Consider the following 27,348-nt stretch of genomic DNA (forward strand, 5'->3'; position numbering starts at 1 on the left):
GCACTGTTGGCCCAAGGGAGCATGTCCTATAACTTGGGGTAGGCATGCGTGGAGAAGGGTCCAGAGGGGCCTGGCATTTCTGCAGTGTGCATCAACTATGTGGCTCTCTGCATTGGGCAGCTCATCTGATGCTCCTAACAGCCTTAGGTGGTAGGTGCTATTTTCCTCATTTTATTAATGAGGACAGGAAGTCTTAGAGGGCAAATAGGCAAAATTGGAATTAGAATCCAGGACCCTCTAGATTAAGCTCTGTTCTCCTGCATATGCTGCCTTTGAATGAAGATCAAAAGATATGTTTAATTTCTGAGAGTTTGTACCTTGATTTTCCCTTCCCCTGTAATTAATATGTAAATTAAATAAAATGATATTAACTCCAGATTATATGATGTATTAGTTTTGACCAGCATTTTAGTCAACGCTTCTTTGGGCAGAATCTTTGTTAGAGCACATCATGACTTGTAAACATTATCACGTAGACTTCAAAAGGGTAACAACTATAACTTCCATACCAAGATTCATCGATTTGTAAGATTTTTTAGCTAATATACTGTCTCCTTCTAGATAGTTCCATGAGGGCAGCCACTGTGTTTTTCCTCTCTTCTCTATCCCTCATAATAATGATAGTAAACTCATACTGAGAGCTTAGTATTGTCTCAAGTGCTTAACATATATTAACCCACTGAATCCTACCTACCTACCAATCACATACAGTGATTGTCTGATCTTACAGATGATCAAACTGAGGAGCCTGTAGGAGTACCAACTGGACCCGGGTTAGGCAGTGAGTACAGAGCTGTGATGTAAATCAAGATTGTTTGCTTCTAGATCCTGCATCCTTGACCTCTATACTATAATTCCTATTATGTGCCGTAAATTGAAGTGAAACATCCTGGCCAACGATAACAAAATCCAGTTAGGATTAACTCCATAATTATCCCAGGAACTGGAGAGTTGATACTTCAGGAAGAAGTACATGGAGCTTCTAAAGGACATGGGTTGGTTTAGCTGTAAGGAAGTCTGAAGAACAGAAGGATTTTTAAATGAAAATACATTATTTCAGATTGCCAGGGCTATCAGCATTTACTTTCCTTGAAGAGGCTATTATTAAATATACTATTGTTTAGCAATATCTCTTTTTAATGACACACTTTATGTTTTGTTGAAGCTATGGTTAACGTCTAAGATAATGTGAGGCATGACCAGGTTGTATGTATTCTCTGGAGCCTGGACTCCATAGTTGAGCACTTCTTTTTAAAGCAGCGTACTAAATTAACATAGTTCTTTTTATTGAACCTATGAATATTGTGTTGTCTGAATTGGTATTGCTTTTCTGACATTTTTTCTCATAATATAGCTTTATGCTGACAATCTGACCCTCTTTCTGGGTAACAAAATATGAGTTTCACTTCTCTACTAGAATTAGCCATGCTCGTTTCCTACTTAATATATTCACTTGGTTGTCCTTAAAAAATATGTGCAAAGCAGTCTTACCTGGAAACAGTTTTTAAATTTCTTGCTTACAAAGTAGAGAGCTATTGGGTTTATACATGAATTCATAGTTGCCAAGTTAATACCGATGTAATCCATGAGCAGCAAGAAACTAGAACAAAAGAAAAGTGTGGAATAATTAGAAGACAATGTTTTTAAATCTGCTAACTAGCATTTATCCCTAGAAGAAGCATTTTTCTTGCCCGGGAGCCATTTCTTATAGGTGGCAGTCAGAATTTTTTTAAAGTGCTTGTTTAAGTGGCAGTTTCACTTCTGCAGAACATTTACTGATATTCTTGCCACTTGGTTAGCTCAAACCATCATGCACAGCCTCAGGGGGGGAGCCACAAAATTACAGATAGGGCTTGCACAAACTTTAGGATCAGTCACGGGCTATGTCAGCTAAAGAAAAATAATCAACTTTGCAGTTTTAATTTTCAGGCCTAACGAGACTGTAGACTTAGATGGTTTTGTAAAAGTATTATCAGTATGACAATCAGAGAAACTCTGATTTCCTAACAAGTATACAGGACCGTACCTAAGTAATTCACATCGGTTCTTGTCCATCTCATCGTACACGGTTTTCTTCAAAATACGGCTTAAGTGAAGCGGGAACCAGCAAAGAGCAAAAATTACAACCAAGCAGAAAACTGTTTTTGCCACTTCTCGACGCTAAAGGAAAGTGAGAGGGAAAAAAGTACAGTAAGTTTAGTGTTTTTCTACCAGAGGAAAGAACTATACAAAGGAAGTCGTAGATAGCAGAGAAAGAATTACTTTATAAAGAGCCAGAGCAGCATGCCTCATGGTGCCTCCATCTCTTCACAATTTGGAGTCCAACTTTCTAATCAAGGAGTTGCTAATGATTCTTTTGGGCAGCTGCCAGGAAGGATGGTGGCCTCAAGCTGGTTTTTAGGGTCAGGACAGAAGTTCGAAGTCAGGAAAATGGGAACTGGCTGTTGCTGAGCCAACACTGGGGCTGAGTGTGTGTGTGTGTGTGTGTGTGTGTGTGTGTGTATGTGTGTGTGTGTATAAGGAGGAAAGGGCTAGCTAAAAGCCTCAATAATGCATAACTAGCATTAATGACAGCATGGCAGTCAAGGTGACTGAACCTAGCATAATAAAGAATGAACAAATCCACAAAGGTATTTGGAAAATAGAAGTAGAAAATAGAGGAGAAAAAGCCAATAGAATGTGTTTTCTCCATTTCTTGATGTTGAAGAAAGCTAGCATTGGGAGTTTTTTGCTTTTAAAATTCCTTTACTAATGACATGTAGCTTCCAAAGACATCTTGTTTGCAAACAGAGGGATGAGGGTAAAGCATTATCAGCAATGATGATTAGAAGAACTGGGACATGTTGACCCTGGACTGACTTCCATTTGAAGGTTTACATACTTGAGAGTTTGTGTAGGACCAGAAAAATCATAGGTTAGGAATTATCTGCAACCAGACCAGTCATTTGTGTGCATCATGCTTGACTACTACAATGCATGCATTTGAAAGCCTAACTAGGAACATAAAATGCAACTTATCTGTAACTGGGATCAGTTAATGTCAAAATAAAATTGATTGAAAACAGGATTTGGAAGGGAAATGCTGGTTCAACCCAAAGCATATAGCCTTAAGTATGGGAAGCCTGCAATAAACCCACATGATTAATAGAGCCATTTAAAAAGATTTCAAGGCAGTTGTCACAAATTGCTGCTCTAGCCCAAAGGACTGGAATTTTTTTTTTTTTAATCTTTCAGAGTTATTGGGTGGGATAGCTGGGCTATGGCTTCAGAGAACATACAAGCTGAGCAATGATTGAGAAAATAGAGTTCCAATCTGTAGGAACAGAGGATCATTTTAAAGGGTCCTTTTGTGCTGAAAGACACTGAAAAGACAATATGACCAGAAAAAGAGAAAAGGAGGGGACTGGGGGAGAGGTGATTCCCCTTGAGTACATCCTCAAAGTGGATGATCCTTCAAAAAGTAATATTAATATGTTGCCATGGCGGTCTGGTATTTGCCTAACCAGTATCTATTCTCCTGTTTTCCTTACTATCAGTCAGATCCTTGATTTTGTTACTGCAGCAGGGGAGTTTAGGCTAATCATCTGTGCATGGCCACCTGACAGTCTGACCACTGAGATCAAGCAGAGATTGTTGTGTGAGGTTTCTGGAAAAGCTACTAAACAGTGGAGGATATTCCTCTGATGCACACACACTAATGTGTTCTATATTCTTTCCCTTTTTGCTGCCTGGAAATCTGATATAAAGGTAGAGCTGTAGCTTCTGTCTTCCAAAATTAAAGGACAAGTCAGCAAAACAGCAGAGCCCTAGCTTCTGGGTCCCTTGAGCACTGAACCAGTGACATCTGATTTTTTTTTGCTGTGAGAGAAAGAAGAAACCTCGACTTGTTTTACTCTATGTTATTTTGGGTTTTCCACTACCAGTATCCAAACACAAACCCTAACTGATAAAAGTTGTTGTCAGAATAATGAAGAGAAATTTGAGAAAACCACTCAGAAAGCAAAACAGAGAGCCATATATATAATCCACATAGAGCTGTATATAGTCCATATATGGTCCATATATACCATATATAGTCCATATAGAGCCATACAGTCCAAGGGTGGCAGGGCCTTTCCCTGTGAACTTAGGTCCCCACAGCCCCAATGGAAGGCCATCCAGCCAGGCTTGCTCTCCTGCTGTTAGAATCTGTTACAGCTTTGGGTGTGACACTATGCAATCCTTCATAGGACGAAGACTTTGGTTTTGATCTCCATTTTGATAATCAACTGTATAGGGAAGCCTGTCCTGTCTATAAGACAGGGTGCTTGGAGGAATCAAATAAGCAGATGATATGCTCTTCAGAGACTTAAAAAATGCAATGTAAATGTGAAGCAGCATCCTGTTATTATCGCGACCAGTCCCTATTTAAATATTTTCAGAGCAGGTAACTTTTATAGCTTAAACAGGCTCAATCATGGTACCAATGAAAAATTCAACACTGAAAAACATTAGTTTTATTTTTTGCAAATCTATTCTGACTAATTACCTCCCCTGTAGGAGAGGCAATAATTTCTTGATATATTTCACATCTGGAGCACTTGAAACATTCATGCCTGGACAAAGTCATACTAAATTTTCTCAATATGATTTTTCAGTTAAATTTTAATAAAAGATAATAGCTACGATTTGTATGGCATGTTAGATTTTACAAAGTACACGTATGCACTTAATTCCTTTATTTCTGTGGTAATATCAATTCATATACTATTATGCCCAATTTACAGATAAGAAGCTGAAGCTCAGAAAAATTAGTACAGTATCTGAAAGGAGTCATGATGAAGAATGGTGCTTGTGTATGGCAATTGTATAGGGCAGATTTACAGGTGCCATCAGCAACTCATTAACTTGGTGTGGTTGTGTGTTCTTATATACTCTGTTGAGACTGAGAACTTACTTGTAGTTCTAGTTTTACTCTTTGAATTAATACATGTCAAATATTTTCTGGGTACTTACTATGAGTTGGGCTCTAGGCACTAGAGGCACTGTACATGCATTAAGTAATTGCCTTGATGTATTATTTTATACATTTAATTTTGTAAGACTTAAAATTGAACCAATATTTGTACAGAAAGATGCAGGCATTATTATAGACATTTTATGAAGAACTAGAGGTTCAGAGAGATTAAGCAATTTGCCCAACATCACAGAGCCAGCAAGTATAAGTGTAAAGATTTTTCCTCTAAGCCACGGGTGTATCTGTTCTGTTTGCTACCTGGGAGGGGGGTGTGGGAACCAAGATCAGCTTCCTACTGATATGTACAATTTGGGGACTCTCCAAAATTTGACCTCTTTTTCTGTAGTCAATCCTATTTCCTATCATAAGTCTTACCTTAGATGTTTCTCTAATGAGTTTGATCTCTTTTTCCCACTCCCCAAATGCATGGCCTATGCCATGTCCTAACTGGACTCTTGTCCACCTGAAATGCCCTGTCTTCTTCTTCCTCATCAAACCCATTTATCCTTTATGAACAGTTCGGTCTCTCTGACAAGTGTCTCTGTGACTTTGTGTTACATTTTCCTTGGTTTTCCACGACATAGGCTACTGTTACCATACCCTGTGATTCTGTTTTCCAATTGTTTCATGTTCGTATTTTATTTGCACAGCAAGACTGCAAAGCCTGCTTGGGGAGAAAGTCATATGCCTCCTTGTATTATGGCACAGTTCCAAGCCCAATTCAATTCACAGACACACAAACACACATGTTTAATATACTCTTGGCAAACTAAGAGATTAGTTGATCTCTATTTAGCCCTGCCTCCAGGGCCACCTGTTATACAAGCAGGCTCTCCACATTCATAAAAGAAATTTCTAATATTATAACTATAAAGAAAACGGTTATAAGACAATATTTTTATTTTTATTTTTTTTATTTTTATTTTTAGGAAACCACACTAAATCTGCCAAACCCAGTATTTAATATGGGCTTTCTGTTGTCTGGGACAAATCAGTCATGGCCAACTTTTCACGATCTTACTAGGTTTACCTGTTTAAGGTGTTCACTGAGTGCAATTCTCAAGCTGCCATTTCTTCTATTTAACATCTCACAGGTCATAAGGGTGTAGAAGATTGCAGTGCACACCAAAGGCATACAGAAATAGAACCCAAAGAGCCACCAGTCCTTTACATCTTGGTAAAACTGTAGGTGAAGAAAAGGGAGAGAAAAGAGGGGCATTATAATCTAAATTTACTGGGCAGTGCCTCTAGTAGCTTCAAAATCTTCATGCTTGCTGGTCTGTTTCTATGTTCACGCTCTCTGGTTGTGGCAAAGGGCTTGTGGGTGATGCTCAACACTCAGTTAATCTGGAAGCTCCAAAAATTATCCTGGATTTGTAAAAGCACCCAAAGGCATTGCACTTAAAAATAAATTATCCCGACAAAGATACTTTTTATAAACCAAAGCTGGTTTTAATTATACAATGGGAGAGCCCTAATCAAGAAAAAGAATTCCCTTCTAAAACTCATAAAGCAGGATTTTGAGATACACAGAATATGTATTTATCTTTTCTTATTGATGAGCCTCAAAATTTTGCTAGTGCCTGGTTTCCTTTGGACTCTTGTGGTTAAGTGTACTTTCTGTGAATTTTGTTTGGCAATAGCGAAGGTTATGAATGGCTTATCTGTGTAGCTTTGGTAACTGGGAGTTAACCCTTTGCCTGGTATGCCTGCTATGTGACCTCACAGCCAGCCAGTTTGAGCCATCAATAACCATGCCCTTTCTCACTCTTTGAATACTTACCACCTGGAAACTATTGAAGCAGAGTATCTTATCTGCAGGCATAGTTAGCATTATCTCCCTGTGGGCAGGATTTGTAAATAGGAGGATTATTCAGTTTTATGTCTTTTTAAAGGAGAAAATTTAGTGCCCTATAAAAATGGAAATTATATCTACATTCTTCCTCCTGCTAAATTAATCACCAACTTAGAAATGCTTTCCTTATGCTTTTTCTCCAGATTGTTTATTTACGAAGGATAATGCAGTCTCCTGTATCATCTCAGTTCCCACAGTAAAAAATAATCATGCTGCTCTGTGAAAAACTGGACAGTTGCTGAATATAGAAAGAGGCCCAGTAGGCTACATTTGTAACATGTCTATTAAAATAATCTATAAATGGTTCCTGAAGAAAAAAAGTTCTAGGCAGAGGTTCTTAACTGCTCTTATGCCATGGATCCCTTTGGATGTCTGGACTGTAATCCTTCCTGTGAATAACACTTCTCTATGCATAAGATAAAATAAGATTACAGTGGTAACCAATTACATTGAAACACAGCTACTGAAATATTAAAAAGAAAATTCTGATATGGTAATATAGGTGTTTATTAACAAATTAAATTAAAAATTTAATGGAGGTTCTAATAACCATCATAAGTTGAAACAGTGATGACCATAAATGATATTTCAAGATTATCTGATTTTTGTGATATGAAAATGTCTATTATTTCTATTAGTGGAAACAAAATGGTCCTGTTAAATATGATTGTGGTTTGTTGCCTACATTCATAAGAGGAGGAAATGATAAATTTCAGTCAGAAGTTAATGAAAATAAATATGTAATTTCTTTTCCATTTAAGTTCATAGACCCCTGAATTCTATTCTAAGGTTAGTGCAGACTACTAAGGGAGTTGGTTTACTCAGATGTATTCATATAAATTTCCCCCTCTCCGCATCACACTATAGAAAGATTTTAGTACTGAAGTCAAAAACTAAAAACCAAAAAACAGACAAAAACCCAACTCTTTCTTTAAGTGCACACAAACACTCCTTTGAGCACTCCCTTCACTTGTACCCCTGTCTTCCAGATGCACTGCTGACCTGGTGTGAATGTCCCAGAAGCAGCTGCAGAGGGCCTGGAAGCTGACCCCCGAGGGGTCTTGCGGGAGTCCCCTGCCCCCTCCATGGCAGAGGCCTGTAGAGAAAGGGGTCACACATTTCTTTTGAACTAATGTCATCAGCCCGGGTATGGAGGGACCTCCCTCTCGTCTAAAGCTAGAGCAAAGCTGAGGAGCAAAGAATGGAACACAAACTGGGGAATAAAATGAGGGGAAAAAAAAGAACAGGAGGAGAAAAAGAATCTTAAAATTTCTGACTTGAAATTGAGTATAGAAAGTGATCAGTTTAAACTCACACCTTTTACTGAAACCGCCCACAGTAGCCAGCCAGCCTTTGCTTGCCCGCTCTATAAGGGAGACTCAGTTTGCGAAAGAGCCCATTTCAGTTTATCTAGTTTGAATGATTAGTAAGCTCCTTTCCATATTGAGCCTCTTCTCTGCAACACTTCATTTATTCAGGAGTATCCAGATTGATTATTCTCACTGTCCAAATTCTAATAATCTCCTATTATCTACTTTGTTTTTTCACTATGGAGATTGACTTAATAAAAAGGTCAGTAGATAAACAGAATACCTTAATTTTAACGTTGCCAGTGTGGCAGTTTTCATGAGCACTTTAAATTTTATTTTATTTTTTTAAAAGATTTTATTTATTTATTCATGAGATAGAGAGAAAGAGAGAGAGAGAGAGAGGCAGAGACACAGACAGAGGGAGACGCAGGCTCCATGCAGGAAGCCCAATGTGGGACTCGACCCCATGACTCCAGGATCACGCCCTGAGCTGAAGGCAGATGCACTTAACTGCTAAGCCACCAAGCCACCCAGGCATCCCAGCACTTTAAATTTTAAAATACGAATTTCCAAATAGGAAAACTGGTCAAATGTAAAACCACTAATTTTGTGAATTTTCCAAGTTAGGAAAACATACCTGAAAATGTCTGTAAATGATTAAATGTGGAATCTGAGCTGCATGAAACCTACATCAAAGCACTAAATTATGCTGATTTAAGAGAAGTAGTTATCCATTTGGTTTTTCTCCTCAGTCCACATTTGACTAGTTTGGCAAAGGAAATATGCATTTTCAACATGCTTTCCAATACACTTAGTTATATAATTAAACTTTACAGAGAAACATTAAGATGATCAGGTGTATTAAACAATAACTGATTTTTTAAAATTTATTTATTCATAGAAACAGAGAGAGAGGGAGAGAGAGAGAGAGAGAGAGAGAGCAGGCACCATGCAGAGAGCCTGACGTGGGACTGGATCCAGGGTCTCCAGGATCATGCCCTGGGCTGCAGGCAGTGCTAAACCGCTGTGCCACCGGGGCTGCCCAAACAATAGCTGATTTTGTTAAACTAAAACACCTTTTAAAAAGTTCTGCAAATTTATATTATTCGTATATTACATGTAGAATTTGTACTACTATAAGTACATGTAATTATGGCTTCCTACTTAAAGTTAATAAATCTATCTTCTAAAAAGTGTGAGCAATGTGCATTTCACCAAGTAACATAAAATACATATTAGCATACCTGATGGAAATTGTTGTGCTGATTTATTTATTTATTTATTTATTTATTTATTTATTTATTTATTTATGTTTAATTTTATTTAAAAAAAATTTTACAGATTTTATTTATTTATTCACAATAGACATAAAGAGAGAGAGAGAGAGAGAGAGAGAGAGAGAGAGAGAGAGAGAGGCAGAGACACAGGCAGAGGGAGAAGGGAGAAGCAGGCTCCATGCCAGGAGCCTGACATGTGACTCGATCCTGGGACTCCAGGATTGTGCTCTGGGCCAAAGGCAGGCGCCAAACTGCTGAGCCACCCAGGGATCCCCTGTATTATTTATTATAAAAACAAATAGCACATCTATCTTTTTTTCTGAGTAAGTTTGTTTCAGTATATGTGCTATTGAAGTGAACACTGAGTAGCTTGTTTCAGATTCTGAGTTGTTTGATGTAGAACAACAATTGTGTCTACAATTGTGCTATAAAAGTGAAAAATAGTTTTCTTTTTTTTTAAAGATGTTATCTATTTATCCATAAGAGACAAACAGAGAGACGCAGAGACAGGCAGGGGGAGAAGCAGGCTTTCTGCAGGGAGTGTGATGCAGAACTCGATCCTGGGACCCTGGGATGACGACCTGAGCCAGAGGCAGATGCCGAACCACTGAGCCACCCAGTGGAGTCTTGTTTTATTCAAGAAGCTAAACTCTCCTGTAACATGTACTTTTCATGCAGCTAAAGATTACGTGCCTGAATTAAGAGGAGTAAACCCCATTGGGCATTGTCGAAATATCAAGTCTTGGTGATGGTAAAGTATAAATGAAGACCTCCTCTTCCCGCCATTTAATTCCCTTTATACTTTCCGTACCTCCATGAATTTTGATGTGGCATTGAGCATACAGGTTTTGTGCTGTTCACCCTTATATTCAAAGGGCACCATGACGAAACCGATAGCTTCAGGGATGGCCAGGATAAAAGAAAGGATCCAGATGGAGACTATCTCAATAGCAGTGATCAAGGGAATCCCAATTCCCTGGACACGACTCCAGGAGGCAACTGCTCTGTACCTGAAAAAAAAAAAAAAAGAATTGTGGTGGTGGAACACAGTCATTAGGAAATTTAAAATTTATTTCAGTTAAAGAAATTAGAAATGCTGGGAAGATCTTCCCCTTGGGCAGTGACAAATCATTGGCTTTTTAGGAACTTTCTTTGAGTTCTGATATGAAAAATAAGTGGAACCATTAAGAATTCTACCCCTTTGAGAATAAGTTGCCCAGCAGGCCTAAGTTTGGATCTTCAATTGGAGTTCAACAAAATCTGGTGACAGTTTATAATGTAGTAGTTTCAGAGAGATTTGCTCGTGTTTTTTTTGTTTTTTTTTGTTTTTTTTTTAAGCTGGGGAAAAAACTGAATGATTGAAAGAGTAGTGAAAGCTTCTGTTACTTGTTAAAGTAATATCTTATTCTTCCTTTATATATTAAAAAAGAAACTTGAGGGAAGTAGATGGGGGATGGGCTAGATGGGTGATGGGTATTAAGAAGGGCACTTTTTGTGATGAGCACTGGATGTTGTATGTAAGTGATGAACCACTGAGTTCTACTCCAGAAACAACATTGCACTGTATGTACGTTAACTAACTAGAATTTAAATAAAAAAAACAAAACTTGAAACATTATCTATGAGGGGGATCTAGATATCTTTAAGTGTATAGTAAACATAGGTAATCCATCATCTTCTCTTTTTTTCTACTCTCACTGTATACCTGGCAGGTTTGTACCAGGTGACAGTTTTAGTAGGTAAATATTTCTGGTAAATATCAAAGAATGACTATATCTCTTCCATTATGGTCCTGTGCTAGAATAGATAAAATGGAGTTAAAGATACTTTGATTCCTAATCTTTAGGGTTTACAACCTAATAGAAAAGAACAGTTTATACAAAAATATAAAACATAAATGTAACAGAACAATTAGATCAAAAACCAAACTGGTTTAAGAAATTGTTTATTTTTTACTTCAATATTTTTGTGATAATAATCACATTTTGATGTTAAGTCTAAGTAAAGTTTGGTTTCAGAAATTCTGCTTTGACCTGATGTTATGGTCTGGTGCTAACTACTTTTAGATCTACTATTAAGATGGGACCTGTGACGTGGTATGGTATTTTTGTGGCTTCATTCTTGGAATGTTTTTTGCTGTTGTAATGGAAAGGAAACATTCTCCTTTTATAGCTTTCATTAGATAGTGCCAGAAGAAGACTGTGAAATAGACCAATAGTGGGGAAAGGTGCACATGGGTTTGTAGGATGTGTGACCTAGTGTCAAAGATTTGTCAGGACAAGCTGTCCCTATCACTTCTATTTAGTGTTCGGTCTCAGTAAACCTATTAAAACACAAGTCTTAGGAATTATGCTACCTTGTTCTTCACTATAGGTTAGAACCTATAGTTTTGGTATGCACAATGATGCCACAGGGCATAGATACAGCATGATTTGCTGGAGAAATGTTTTTTGCAAAAGATTTTTAGGGTAAATAAGATTGTTGTACAATAGAATCTTTTTTTTTATAATAAGAATCTTTAAAAAGAGTCCAGATGAGTTCAGAATAGAATAAAATACAGCTATGCAAACAGACCAAGAAAATCCTTTCACAATATAGCCAAGGTTGCATTTGTAGATTTATGGTTATTTCCAGTGGGATAAAGATTGCTATTTATTTTGCTTTTCATTTCTGTTTACTTTTCTTTGTTGCCTTATTAGAATGGCAGCCTGATGTCCAGTAAAAGCTAAAAGGAATGGAGACAGGATGTCTATATCCTGAGGCTGTCAGTGAATTATATCTATTTCTTTTCCCTCTTCTCTTAGATCAGCTATTAGGAAAGGTGATTTAAATAAAATGCTTTATCTCCTAAGGAAGTAAGAAAGCCAGATTTCTTAGGCAGGACTGGAATAGAAGGTGGTTTGAGGAAGAAAATGTGGTCAACATGTTCTTATAATGAATACATTCACAGAGCAGCTTCATTTTACAATGTGCCACGAGTTCCCAGAATACTACACATCTATAATCTAATGTAAATTCAACATTTCTAAATAAATAGAAGTGATTTTTAGTGTGTTGTATAGCAAACCCATATGACCGAGAATTATATTATTTTTCATTTGTAAGCACATTGATTTTGATAACATTTCCATGAGATGAGACAACAAACAAAAGAGCAATTAGAAACAATCATTTGTGATGATGGAGGTGGGGACATGTATGGAAAATAAGAAATACTGGAATGTTCCAAAAATGATTTCTATTTCGAATATTATGATACAACACACATATATGCAAATATGTTATCCTTACTAGGTGTGATTAGAAACATCCTTCAATGGAGTTGGTGTATACATATGACATCCTTACTTGCCATAGAAATTCTGCAAGTGCAGAATCAACCACTAACAAGTGATATTCCAGAAATGATGTCTCCCTTTTGAAATGCATTCTTCACTTGGCTTCTACTACATTCTCCTGGATTTTCTTCAGCTAATAAGACGGGCCACTCCATCTCATCTCCTTGGCTGGATCCTGCTCAAGTCTCAAACTCTTAGCATTGGATTCCTTCCTAGTCTTTGGATCTCTTTTCCATTCTATTGACACAGTTTCTTTTAGTGATCCATCCAGTCCATGGCTTCAGTATCATTTAAATTTTCTTTATACCGATAATGAATTCCCAAATTTGTAACTCTAGTCTCTAACCTCATCTCTAGTTCCAGACTTGTCTACTCAACTGCTTAACTGAGATGGCCACTTGATATCCAGTAGGCATTGGGACTCACCCAAGGCAGACTCCTGGTCCTCTTCCATGACCCCCTCTATCCTACCGTCTCTCCTGTCTTTACCATCTCAGACCCAGAATTTGAAGTTAGCTTTCACTCCTCTTTTTCTCTTCATTACCACAAATCCAATTCTTTAGCAAACCCTGTAACTTCTTCCTTTCACCATACATCCAAATGCAGCCACCTCTCACCATCTCTCCTGTGACCCTCCCACCTGGATTATTATAGTAGCTTCCGAACTGGTCTCCCTGCATCCACGTTGTCCTACTGTACTCTACCCTAAACACAGCAGCCGGAGTGAGCCTGTTAGCTCGTTAAGTCCATCATGTCATCCCTCTGTTCAAATATCTCAGTGGCTTCCCACCCCAGTGGGAATGCCTACTGGTGTCCTCAGAGCTGCTTCCTCGTCTCCTTCTTTGTTCAGTTATATCTTTCCACAGGGTCTTCCCTGAATGTGCTATTTGAAATTGCCAGAATCCCCTCCACTCTTACTTTGTGTTTTTTTTTTTTTATTTATGACAGTCACAGAGAGAGAGAGAGAGAGAGAGAGAGAGAGAGAGAGACAGAGACACAGGCAGAGGGAGAAGCAGGCTCCATGCACCGGGAGCCCGACGTGGGATTCGATCCCGGGTCTCCCGGATCGCGCCCCGGGCCAAAGACAGACGCCAAACCACTGCACCACCCAGGGATCCCTCCACTCTTACTTTGACCTGCTCACTCCAATTTATTTTCTTCCATAGTACTTACTACCATGTGACCAATAGAATATTTTATTTGTTTTGTTTATTGCCTATGTCCACCCTTTCTTTACAATGGAAGCTCCATGAGGGCAGATGTTTTACATATTGGTCATAATACATAGAACAATAGGTGCCACATCAGTATCTGTTGAAGTAAGTGTCTCTGCTTCCTGGCCCTGCATCGTTCAAGCATTATCTTATAGTTCAAGCTATCCCTGACTAGGCAACAGATAAAAAGCTAATACTTTTAGAATCCTGGCATCAAATAATTAAAAAACCATGAGGGATCCTTGGGTGGCTCTTTCTCCCCTTCATGTTCTACTAGTTGGGAGCCTGATGATTGGAGTCGTACTATATCCTCCAGTCTCCTGTGAATGTGGGGAGCCTGGACCAGGGCTCTGTTGTGCCAGCTCCCAGGGGAGTCTTTTCCCATGACATCACCTTGTACCCTGTCATGTGATATGCCAAAATAAAAGTATAAATTACATGTTTTATTTATGTAAAGATGTTTGTTACTGCATGTGTCTATAAATAGATTTTTATATGTTTTCAAGGCCAAAGACATTTAATGCATGTTCTTGAACTTCTGAGGTATGGTCTAGGATGGGGTCACTAAATTTTAAACCATTTATTACTGAATGTGCTTTAAAACAACATAAAATAAAACAAATTCAAAAGATACTACTTCAACAAAATTTATTTTTATTTCTTCTTCACCCATTTCTATTCTCATAAGCATAATCTAGGTATATTATAATCATATCAATTACAATTTTAATTTTAGTTTTATCCAGTTTTCATTATAAAAAAATGCCCCTAGGGGTACCTGGGTGGCAGTCAGTTAAACATTTGACTCTTGATTTTGTTTTTTTTTTTTTTTTTTTTTTTTTTTAATTTTTTTTTTAAATTTTTTTTCTTTAATTTTTATTTATTTATGATAGTCACAGAGAGAGAGAGAGGCAGAGACATAGGCAGAGGGAGAAGCAGGCTCCATGCACCAGGAGCCCGATGTGGGACTCGATCCCAGGTCTCCAGGATCGCGCCCTGGGCCAAAGGCAGGCGCCAAACCGCTGCGCCACCCAGGGATCCCCTGACTCTTGATTTTGGCTCAGATCATGATCTCAGAGTTCTGGGATCCAGCCCCATGTCAGCTCCATGCTCAGCAGGGAGTCTGCTTGAGATTCTCTCCCTCCCTCTTTGTCCCTCCCCCTGCTTATGCTCTCTCCTTCTCAAATAAATAAATAAATCCTTTAAAAAATGCCCTTATGCTTCTACAGAAGCATGGCATTTATTAACTTAATAGCTACACAATATAACTGGATATTGATATAGTTAACTTAAGTATTTCTCCTAAATTCACATCAATTCTAGGGTTTCAAGGATGTGAATAAACATCTATAAATATGTTTGTACACATATTTTTTTCTTTTTTTGAATGATTTTCCTATATTAATTATCTTGAGTGGGTTTATCGAATCAAGAGAACAAAAAGGTAACTGAAGTACTTTAAAAAAATTTCTATCAAGTGTCTACCAATACTTGCCTACATTGGAATTTATTATTTTTCCTTCAATTATGCCATTTCCATTAAGCAAAGCTGCTTGTATCCTTACCTATGCACATTTTTAACTAACAGCAGGTGCAATCATTTATAATGTTTGTTTATGTCTCTTATGTGATAGACAAACCAACTGCCATACAGAGGTTTGGAGGCAAAATGCCAGCAGGAAGAATTTTACAGAGAAAGCAGGCATGGTGGATTGAAAGACAGTAGCGAGTCCTTTCACATTTCTTCAACTGAGTCTTTCAATTGGGCTGGCCTGTGACTACTTGGACCAACTCAGTAGAGCTGGAAAGATGCTTTATGGGTTTCAGTCCTGGCCTCTGAGCAGAGCAGCAGCTCCACCCTTGAGCCTTACGCCTGCCTCAGACAACATGTTGAGAGGTGCTAGACTCCAGAAGAGGGAGTTAGGCTCCGCAGAGCTCAGACTTACCGCTGTTCTTGCCAATGGGATAGTCATGTGTCTTGGACTCAAGAGCCAAGCTTAGCCACCAGCTGAAATCCACCAAAACACCCACTCGAAGTGACAAGCTGCAGAAGAATTGCCCAAATTCCTACCCTACCATATGGTAAGATAAAATGGTGGTTGTTTTAAGTTTTGGGGTAGATTGGTATCAAAGAAAAATAAGGTAGCGAAATTAACCAGTCGCTTGATCTTGTCAATGGAATTAAGATAAAAGAACAGGTAACTATGTGCAATGGAGCACAGACCCCAAATGAGATCCCAAGTTGCCCTACAGTCAGCGTTTGGCTTTGTCTCTGTCCTGTCCCTGGGTTCTCTGTTCTGGCTCCGCTATTCTTTCATGTCTTCCTTATTGTCATGCAGCAAAAGGAAATCCTAACACTGGGAGAATAAGGAGAAACCAAGTCTGACTCTAAAAATGAAGTTTTCCAGAAAACCACTGTCATGTCTCTGGATTTAGGATAAACCTTTGAGAACATTGTAGAGACCACTGAGCAATTATTTGAAATGCTGGGATGAACTGATACTGGCTTTTGAGTCTGAGGCTTATCAAACAAAACTGTCTTTTTAATGGGTCTCTGCAACTTTTCCAGGTATCTGATTATACATGATTGCTGGAGCAGTTGTTAAAAGAGTTTTATCTTTTTACAGTCTCCTTCCCCAGGCAGTTTTTAACTACAAGTTAGATCTGTACTCAGACCTTTTTTTTTTTTACTGCTCTGACCCCGTCATTTTCCACTTTAAACATGACAGTTAACTTTACAAAGAACAGCACTGAATTCCCCTCCCATTCTGCCCCTTCTTTTTTTTTTCCCCCAAGAAAACCTAAAGTAACGTGAAGTGTGTCACTTATGGCATGCAAAAATAAGTATTTTAATTGTTGGTAATAGCGGGTTATTCCTATTTTATTGGGAAAAATTCATTTATGTTAGAAGTGTATTGCTTTAGCATTAAAAAAAATTTCACTGATAAAGCTGAAATTTCACTGAATAGGGATCAAAATTGTTTATAAATTTCCTCAGTCTTTTCTGAAATTCCTGTTTTATAATTTTCTTTCTTAAAGATTTTATTTATTTGAGAGAGAGAGAAAAAAAACGCGCAGAGGGGCAGAGGGAGAGTGAGAAGCAGACTCCCCTCGGAGCAGGGAACCTGATACAGGGCTCCATCCCAGGACCCCAGGATCATGACCTGAGCAGAAGGTAGATGCTTAACTGACTGAGCCACCCAGGTGCCCTGTTTTATTTTTTCCTTAAGTGACAATGCCGAGTCAAAAATCAGTAAAAGTTAGATTTGAGGAGGAATCAGTGAGAAGATACAGCAGAGGCAGGTCCGTAGTTGATTTAACAATGAAAGCTCCTTTTTTCCAGGACAAGTCATGGGCATCCTATTACTCTCTTGTTAACCTTATTCAGATTAAAAGCTGAAATGGGACAGTTAGATTTTTTGTTTCATTTTTCAGTATTCCATATTCATTGAATAACCAATAAAGTAATAAAGAAATTATATAGAACTTGGATATATAGTTTCTCTCATTATTTTTTCTCAAGTAACAACTCTGAAATGAGAGATAATTATATTTAAAATATATTTAAAAAAAATCATGGGAACTCTTCCTGAACCGTATTGATTCATCCAGCTCAGAAGAGGAAGGCAGGGATTCCCAAACTGCAAATTGTTTTGTAACAGGCTCCAATTTCCCTCTTTTTACTTCTTGTTTATTTTTATTTTTTTAAAGACTGGATTTTCTAAAATAAATAAGTAAATAAATAAAGAGGGATTGTCTTATTTTTAGTAGAATATAATGCAACCAAACCAAGACTCAAAGCAAATGGTATCTTATCTTCTGGAGTTAAGTGTTAATGATTCATTCTCTAGTGTGAAAGCTTTTGAAATAGAACTATGTCAAAATAGATTCCCTACATTCAGGTCCCAAAGTTTAGAGTCAGCACCAACTGAAATGTAAAAATAATAGAGAATGGACCCAGGCAACAAAGAATGTTGAGTTTATTACCAAGGAAAACCTTCTGAATTAAGGCAAATTTTTGTGGGAGTAGAATTTTAAAATGGCTCATCATCTTGATCTAAAACTGAGCCCAAGTCTTAATGAAATAGACACTTGATGCCATTTTTTCCTTTTTCAAAGGAAGAACATTTCATCAAATATATAACTGATAAATCATGATAAATCATGATTGAACATTTAGTTCATTTTTCTCCATGCATGAGACAGGAGTGGGGAGTGGTGGTGAGGTGAGGTGAGCATACACCTGACATGGGAACCTATGACCAAATCCCTCCATCCCTTCCATGCCCAACCCATTCCATGACAGGTAGAGTTTCTACTGTGGAGAAATTGTGCAAAATGGTTCATTGAGATTCCTCCAAGGACGAAAGAGAGGGCAGAGGGTTTTGACAATTTAGATTATTTAGGAATCCCTAAATAGGTAGCCTAAATACCCTCATTATGTATTCCCTTCTCCCTTGTCCTCAGGTTGGTATCTTCACAAGTGTGAAGACTCCTAAGGGACAATAGCCAGGCCTAATTCTTAACATCTGTCCATCATCCCCTTCCTGCCTGAACCCCTGTGAAACTAAATTATATTTCTCAATCTAGGGATAATTTATTATGAAGTATGTTACTAAGGAATAGGTGCCTTAAAATTTTTTTTGGCAAATAATTTAGTACATAGATTTATATAAAACATAAAAGGGACCACCATACCCAGGCCACATAATACGATTCACAAAATATATTCTGAATTTTGTAACAAGAAAATATATCACAAGGATGACAATTTGCCTACATGGCTTACCAAACCAAGCAAATTCTTTCTTCTCTCTTTTTAAAGCATTTATTTATTTATTTTTATTGGGGTATAATTGACACAAAACATATTAGTTTCAGGTGTACAACACAATGATTCAGTATTTGTGTATGTTGTGAAATGATCACCAAAATAATCATTAACATCCCTTACCACACATGGTTACAGAATTGTGTGTGTGATGAGGACTTTGGAGATTTACTTCCTTAGCAATTTTGAAATATGTATTACAGTATTAACTAGAGTCATTATGCTGTACAACACATCCCATGACATTTATTTTAAAACTGGTAGTTTGTACCTTTTGACCTCCCCCACAGCCATTTTGCCCCCACCACCCTGCCTTTTGGCAACCACTAATCTGTATCTATGAGCTTGTTATTTGCTTTGTTTTGCTTGTTTTATTATTTAGATTCTACATATAAATGAGATCATAAGTATTTGTCTTTCTCTGTCTCACTTAACATATGTCCTCGAAGACCATCCATGTTGTCACAAATGGCAAGATCCATTCTTTCTTACGCCTGAATAATATTCCATTGTTTATATATACCACATCTTCTCTATCCATTCATCCATGGATAGACACTTGAGTTTTTTCCACATTTTGGCTATTATGAATAATGCGGCAATAAACATAGGGCTGCATGTATCTTTTCAAATTAGTGTCTTCATTTTCTTTGGATAAATACCCAGAAGTGGAATGATTAGATCATATGGTAATTCTATTTTTAACTTTTTTGAGGAACTTCCTACTGTTTTCCACAGTGGCTACACCAGTTTGCATTCCCACCAACACTGCACAGGGTTCCTTTTTTCCTGCATCCTTGCCAATACCTGTTGTCTCTTGTCTTTTTGATACTAACCATCCTGACAGGTGTGAGGTGTTATTTCATCATGGTTTTGATTTGCATTTCCCTGATGATGAGTTCTTTCTTCTCTTTTGTGTTCTCTTTTTATCAATGCCTCTCAGGGAATTATACTTGAATGTCTTAAAAATATTTTATTATTTATAGGGAACAAGAATTGTCCTTGTCTCATTCTGTTTCTCACTCTTGTTTTGTCATATCCTGATCTTGGCTTATGGCTTTTGGCTGGATGTTTCCTCAGAGGTGTAATATTCTTTTAGGATGCTGGGTTTCTCTTTCCCAGAGCTCATTATCATCCTGGTTTTTAAAGCCTTTGGGCAAAGATTAATTTTTTAATAAAGTGGTATTTTCTCAAATATGATGGTGTTATTGTAAAGGCAACAAAAGGGATAAGGGTAACTCTGGGCTGGGCATGTACATGTATTTCTCCATGTACCCGAGCTTTTGTATTCATGTTTATGTGCCTGTATATGCCTGTGCTTTAGAGCTGCTGTCCATAGAAAATTAGTCTTGCTATGGAACACAGCTCATAGGAATGAGCTGCATAAATGAGAAAAACAAAATCTATAAAATGGCATAGAGTGAATAAGGAAAATGGTTAGTAGCTTAAAAAGGAAACATACTTTCAGAGTTTTTTTTTTTCTACTCATAGGAGAACATTTTAAACACCCATCACCCCATCCCTAGATATAACTACTACTAATATTGGTCATGTTTCCTTCAAGGAATTTTATATTCATATACCTACACATGTCAACTATATTTAACCTCCTGATCCACTGGCCTAATATGGGGCAATAAAATTGCTGTATTTTCCTGTAAATAATCTTGTAAAGAACCTCTTTGTGCATGAAGTCTCTGTTCAAATTTTGGATTGTTTTCTTAGAATCAATCCTAGAAATTGTCATTATTGGGTCAGAAGGCAAAAAGCATTTGTAGCATTTTACCTTCCTGAAGGGCTGTTTAAATCTCTACTCCCACCAGATATTGAGAAACATGTTCTTAATTAGAATTTCTTTGATTATATGAACATCCTTCATATGTTAATTAGTCATTTAAATGTCTTCTTTGGTATTTTTATATTCATGCTCTTTTTATATGGAAGTCTTATGATTTTAATTATTATTTGTATGGCCTCTTTAATTACCAAGAATGTTAACATGTTGTAGCTTTTGTAACAGGTATTTGCTGCAAATATTTCCCCCAGCTTCTTACTTTATTTGTTTTTTTAAATTTATGAATGTTTGATCTTCATGTTTTAAAATATTATGTCCTGAAACCCTTTTATAATTATATTCAGAATTTCTATCATCCTTTTTAAGGATCACTTTTTAAGTGATCAAAGAGATATTAGTCTATTTTCTTCTATATGGCTTGAGTTTTTACATGCTGGAGAATAGTGGTTTACAAGGCAGACCACTTACAATTGATTACTGGTTTCGACATTTGGTTGCCAAGTGGTGTTGGTTATCCTCTTCCAACCTTGGCTCCCTCATCTGTAAAGCGAGGGTCATTACAGTACCATCACAAGGTGGTGTCATAAGGACTAAGGACAATAACTTCTGTAAAATATTTTTAACAGGGCTCAGTACATACTAAGACTCAATAAGTGGTAATTATTATAAATATTATTATTGATACATAGTAAATGAAAAGACTTTAACATGCTTTTTTCCCCAGATGGCTAAATGGCACTATTTATTGATGATCTTTCCTTTTCCCATTATAGTCAAAGTGACTTGCCTATATTACATTCTCATATACTATAACACCTGTTTTTGGCTTTCCCATTTATTTCTCAGTATATTTATATGTATGTGCCAAATATATATATATTTTTTCTTTAGATGAGGGAGAGGGAACAGAGAGAGGGGCAGAGGGAGAGAGAATCCCAAGCAGGCTCCATGCACAGTGTAGAGCCCAGTGCAAGGCTCCAGGCCATGAGATCATGACCTGAGCTGAAATCCAGAGTCAGGCACGTAACTGACTGAGCCACCCAGGTACCCCTGTGCCATACTGTTTAAAATACTATAGCTTTATAATATTTAACACTATTATATAGAAAGAGTATGCATTTAGGAAACATTTTTTTAACTATCATAATTATTTTATTTCTTTTCCCCACATGGATTTTAGAGTTGTAATTAAAAATTTAATTGGATATTGTAATAAGAATACATAGCTACATCTCTAAATATACAACTTGATAAATACAGGAAAAATTTTACACATGGGACGCCTGGGTGGCTCAGTGGTATAGCGCCTACCTTTGGCCCAGGGCGAGATCCCAGGTCCTGGGATTGAGTCCCACATCGGGCTCCCTGCATGGAGCCTGCTTCTTCCTCTGCCTGTGTCTCTGCCTCTCACTCTGTGTCTCTCACGAATAAATAATAAAATCTTTAAAAAAAGTGTCTAAAAATTTTTTACACATTATTAGTAATGTCACAGACATAATTTAAATGCTTTTTTTTAAGATACTACAACACTTGAGTACATTTCCAAGATGAAATGGTGTTATTGGGATGCTGGGAATAAGACAAGTAGAGTGAGAATTCATTAGTGAATAAAATTCAGATTATAAATGTTTACTCAGTTTTTTAGGACATGGCCACAAGTAACATAGTCTATTATTTCATCAAATGGAAATGATACAGTGGCCACTTACACTATGTAAATGTGTTAAAACAGCAGCCCTCACTGTCTGTTATGATGCAGAAGAAAAGTATACAGACCGCAGATTTTCCTTGGAACTACCGAGTATCCTACTACTAAGGGGGAAATGCTCTCTGATCTTTGTGTTTACCACTGCAGTGGCAGCATTTTTGTCAACAGCATCACTACATTTTAAACTGCTAAAGAAAGTTTTTGTGTGTTGTCATTTCAGCAATACACTTTTTTTTGCAATACACTTATTTTTAATAACACTGCTAAACATTTTGTTTTATGCTTCAGTTACTACAGGCATACATTCATGACAAGGATGCCATTATAATTTTCACCTACTAATGGAATGAATAGTTTTATGCTTTAACAATAACAATTTGGCCCCCAAATTATTTGCAGATGATAAATAACAGAATGTCCGTAAAGACTTCAATGTTCTTTAAGAAAGGGAATCTTTTATTTCTATGATGATGGGACTCAGGTGTTTTGACAGAATGATTGCCAGAGTGTGAGAGAGAAAAGGGAAACCTCTTCCAAAGGGTAGTAAATCAATTAAATAGGACATTAAAGAACAATTTGCATAGGACAGTAGTCAATATAAAGGAACACCACAGAATGTGTTATAAAGATCCTAACTTCATTCTTTATAGTTCCTGCTGTCAAAGTTAGGAGGTGCAGAAAATACCATCTAGAAGGACTCCTTTAGAGAAGACTTGAGAGCCCTGTCTGGGGAGAATTCTAGAAAGACTTAGAGGTACTTTTTTTTTTTTTTTTTAAGATTTTATTTATTTGACAGAGAGAGAGCACAAGCAGAGGGAGTGGCAGAAGCAGGCTTCCCACTGAGCAGGGAGCCTGACATAGGGCTCGAACCTAAGACCCTGGGAACATGACCTGAGCTAAAGGCAGACGATTAACCGACTGAGCCACACAGGTGCCCCAAAACTTAGTGATACTTGATGGGGTTTCCAGAATCTGATCAAGGAGTGCTTCTGTTGTTGCCCTCTTTTTAAAAATTATAAAAAGTTTCAGGCATTCAAAGACACATAGAGAAGAATATAACAATATTATATATTCACACTCAGTTCAGGTAATCAAGTATTATACATATAATTGAATGGTATCTTCTTTTTCCTAATGAGGAATCTATCATTGAAAATATAGGACTTGCATGTCCTAAAATCTCCTTTCCAAAGTTCTTTCCATCTAATATGTTCATCTTTCCTTTGTTGCCATTGGGTGCCAAATGGCTATAACTGGCAAAATGCTCTAGATACAAATTACCTGAGCTAAAAGATGGTTGATGATTAGCAAATGTGTAAAGTGATTCTAAACAGTAGGGCTAGATTGTTAATATTTTAATTCACTTGAAACTAATTAACAACTGTCCTGGACACCAACTGTCCTGGACACCAACTCTCAAGGCTCCTTGACTTCTCTTTTTGAGAAAAATTCTTTTCTAAACCTAATAAGAGTAGAAGGAAAGAACCACGAGTTACCTGTCAACACTGAGAGCGCAGAGATTGAGGACGGTGATCCCCACCGAGGACTTTTGCAAAAAGGGGAACAGTTTGCAAAGAAATACGCCAAAGTCATTGTGATCAAAAGGCCAGCGCCCCGCCAGAAGCTGAAAAAAGGAGACATTGTGGTAAGAAACAACAGAGCTGGCATGGAATACATGGACACTTAAAATTCTAATTATCTTCTGAACTTCTAACTTGTTCATTATACTTTCCAGTTAGCATGGCAGCAATACAGCATTATTATCATTTTTAAAAATATTTTAAAGCCTTGGCAATTTTTTTAATCTGGAAAAATGTAAAGAATGATAAATATACTAACAGAAGAGATGAACCTTTGATCTTATGTGAAAGTAGTCATACTGCCTACTTTTCAGAGAGCAGCAAAAGGTTAGGGTTGGGGTGACAGCTTGACAGAGACACAGCAGTCATCTCTTATCTATTTTTACTAAACCATGAATAAAGCTAACTTTCAAGTAGCAGCATCAGAGGATTATATTATCTCCTGACAAGCAGCACAGGCTCTGAATGCGAGGTTATGATGAATCCTGGAAAAAGGAAGTGGTTTAGGAATGCACTGACTTAGGTGCTTAACATCCTAATTTTGAACTTAGCTTTTCCTCTGTGCATATGGGGCTGACTGCTTCACCAGGCGTGTCCTAAGTGGCCTTTCTTTATTTAGACTTAAACTTCCCTTTCATACAGAAACATGGTTACTGTGTTCTGTTTGTAGCATTTGCAGGAAAATCTAGTCTTCCATGTTGACAATTTATAACCTTTACTGGAAGGAATGGATGGATACCCTCTAGTGGCTCCAGTAAGTAGCAGGAACACAAAGACCCCTGTGAGTTGCTGATATTTATCTAATTAGGTATTATACCTGGAGCATGGGCTTAAATAATAGCTCAGCTACCTAAAAGGGACATCCGTGCTGAATTCATGATGCCTTTTCAAGAGTAAAAATAGTATTGATCTCCTTTCTAAGTTTTGCTTAGTGACCTATTCCACTCAATAGGAAACACTATCCAACTAACTTGATGAACCTGTCTTTTTTTTCTTCTTCTGCAAAGTACCTATTGCCTGAGTAGATCTGAGTTGAGCTTTGAATTTCTGTTCTGACCTATCTAAAAGATTACGTGAGGTTTAATTTCATGGCCAATGTGGTCATCAACATAATACTCATTTTGAGAATTTAGTAGTGTAGGGCTCTCTAAAATTCTATTTTTATGGCTAAGACCTTGTATGGTTTATTTCAGAAATTCTCTTTTTAGTCTTCAGACATATTTCCCTTTCTTTTTTAAAAAAATGTTTACTTTTAAATTCAATTTAATTAACATATAATGTATTACTCGTTTCAGGGGTAGAATTTAGTGATTCATCAGCTGCAGACAAGACCCAGTGCTCATTCCAAGTGCTGTCTTTAATGCCGATCAGGCAATAACCCAATCCCTTACCCACCTCTCATTTAGCAGCTTTCAGTTTGTTTCCTGTATATTTCCCATTCTTTTAAATGGTTTTCTGAAGGGACCTTTGAATTAAGGAATCCAATTCTGCCTCTCATCTCTCTTTTTTTTCCCTTTCACTCTGACGAGTCTTGATTAATATCTCCTCATAATTTCTGCATAAACTTTTGTCCAAGGACAATTGGTGGGTTTTTCACAGGAATCCTGCACTAAGCTCCTGACAATTTTCATGAAACTAACAAATAATGATACCATTGCTGATTGCTGGTTGTTAATGCTTGATGCAAGTAAAGATATAAAACACTATTTCTGAGATGAATCTCCCTCCATAAAGAGAAGAAAACCTGAAAACTACTTTTTATAGAATGAGAATTTAGTATTTTGTCCCACAAATGTAAGTTTCACAGAGAGGTGAATAAAATGCCTAAGGATTGTTGCAAGATATGCTTTGGAATGATTGAGCTGTTACAGTTGGTTCATTTCAGAAACAGAGGATCCTGAAATCCATGTGGATGGATTTTCCAATTCACACATACAATAATGAGAAAAAAAGATGTTTATTGCTTAATACGGGAGACTCTGAAGTCCTATGAGGGTCTAAATGACAAATGCTAAGAAAAATGAGCCAGAAAAAAACCACAACTGAGCATCTATTGTTTCAGGACTTTCCAATTGCAATTGAATTTTTTTTTTCTTTTTTCATGCTTGCCAAAGCTTTCAACTAAGGTTAGATGTAGAGGAAGGACTAAAGGGAAAGATATCATAGAATTGGTGGGCACCAAAAAGATATTTTGTAGAGTTTTGTTATTTTTTGACATAAGTAGAGTTTTGTTATTTTTCCTTTCCCCAGGAGCGAGCATTGATTCTTCTTGGGAATTAAAGGGAAAGGAAAGAAATCACTGGAGGGGCGTACCTGGGTGGCTCAGTTGGGGTTTTGAGATAAAGCCCTCAGTGGGGCTCCATACTCAGCACAGTCTACTTGAGATTCTCTCTCCTTGTCCCCTCTGCCCCTCCCACTGCTTGTATTCTCTGTTGCAAGTAAACAAATAAATCTTAAAAAAATAAAAAAAGAAATCATTGGAGGAAATTTCTGGACAATCACACTGAGACATTTCCAATCTATCCTCTTTATTTTGAAAGGCTATATGGATAGTAACTGTCCTAATGCAGCCGGGGGAAATCAGGCCACTGCCTGGGGTAACTTCTTCCTAGCTCCCATCCAATCTCAGGTAGGCCCTGCTTGCTAATCTCTTTCTTCATAGAACCAGTGTAGGAGTAATTTTATATTCCAAGTGTCAGCATACTCCGTTTTAGCAATAAAACATATACAAAAGAAAGAGAGAATCAAAGAGGCATAGAGTGTTGTTCACCTGTTTTTTCTTTTATTTAGAAGAGATATTTTAGAACTTCTGAAAGACTACTGGGAATTCATCCTTTCTGTTCTTTACTAGCACTTAAAATTGAAAACAGTATTTAAAATGGTAAAAAATTAAGCTGTATAAAAACATATAATGAAAAGCAAATCTCCCTTCCAATCAAGGCCCCTAAACTCTCTTCCCAAAGGCAACCATTGTTAATTGTTAAATGTTTTCTTCCAGAAAACTTCCTTTGTACATAAAAGCATATGCCCTTAAAAAAAGTGGGAACATATGGAAATAATACCTTTTAACAGTCTTTTATGATCTTTTTTGCCTAGAGTACTTTTCTGGTAAGCAGTTCTAATGCCTAACTAAAAGGTTTTGATTTTTAAAGGCACATCAATGAAAGAATTTAGGCTGGGATAGGAAAAAATAAGGAGGTGTACAGGATAAATCCAGACCACAGCAAAGGAACTAGTTGATTTCATTAATGTTAACAAGCTACTATCAATTCAATGAAAGAAAAACCAAACTACTCTGACAAACTGACAAGTTGGAATGGTTCAAATGGTTAATCAGGCACCAGGTAATCATAGCTTCTTTTTGCCATAGAAGGTCCTATGCTATTATGAACCCTCATATTTATAACTTCCAAGGACATCACATGGTCCCTAGTACACAGTAGG

The 27,348-nt window shown here is 37.2% G+C and overlaps 1 protein-coding gene and 1 long non-coding RNA gene across 2 annotated transcripts in view; one reads left to right on the forward strand and one right to left on the reverse strand.

Moving 5' to 3' along the window:
* Positions 1–27,348, forward strand: part of LOC129516827 (uncharacterized) — a 110,838-nt gene that overhangs the window by 78,816 nt on the left and 4,674 nt on the right. The gene's annotated exons all lie outside the window — the stretch shown is intronic.
* The window catches only part of EDNRA (endothelin receptor type A), a 57,266-nt gene that overhangs the window by 2,566 nt on the left and 27,352 nt on the right, over positions 1–27,348 (reverse strand). Inside the window, exons 3-7 of the mRNA XM_055336280.1 lie at positions 23,821–23,948; positions 10,250–10,448; positions 6,027–6,179; positions 2,027–2,160; positions 1,492–1,600 (exon numbers count right to left, since the gene is read on the reverse strand). Of these exons, the coding sequence (XP_055192255.1) occupies positions 1,492–1,600; positions 2,027–2,160; positions 6,027–6,179; positions 10,250–10,448; positions 23,821–23,948 (723 nt within the window). The remainder of the gene's footprint in view (positions 1–1,491; positions 1,601–2,026; positions 2,161–6,026; positions 6,180–10,249; positions 10,449–23,820; positions 23,949–27,348) is intronic.

This window comes from Nyctereutes procyonoides, unplaced genomic scaffold, assembly GCF_905146905.1.
Source record: "Nyctereutes procyonoides isolate TBG_1078 unplaced genomic scaffold, NYPRO_anot_genome, whole genome shotgun sequence".
Taxonomy (NCBI): domain Eukaryota; kingdom Metazoa; phylum Chordata; class Mammalia; order Carnivora; family Canidae; genus Nyctereutes; species Nyctereutes procyonoides.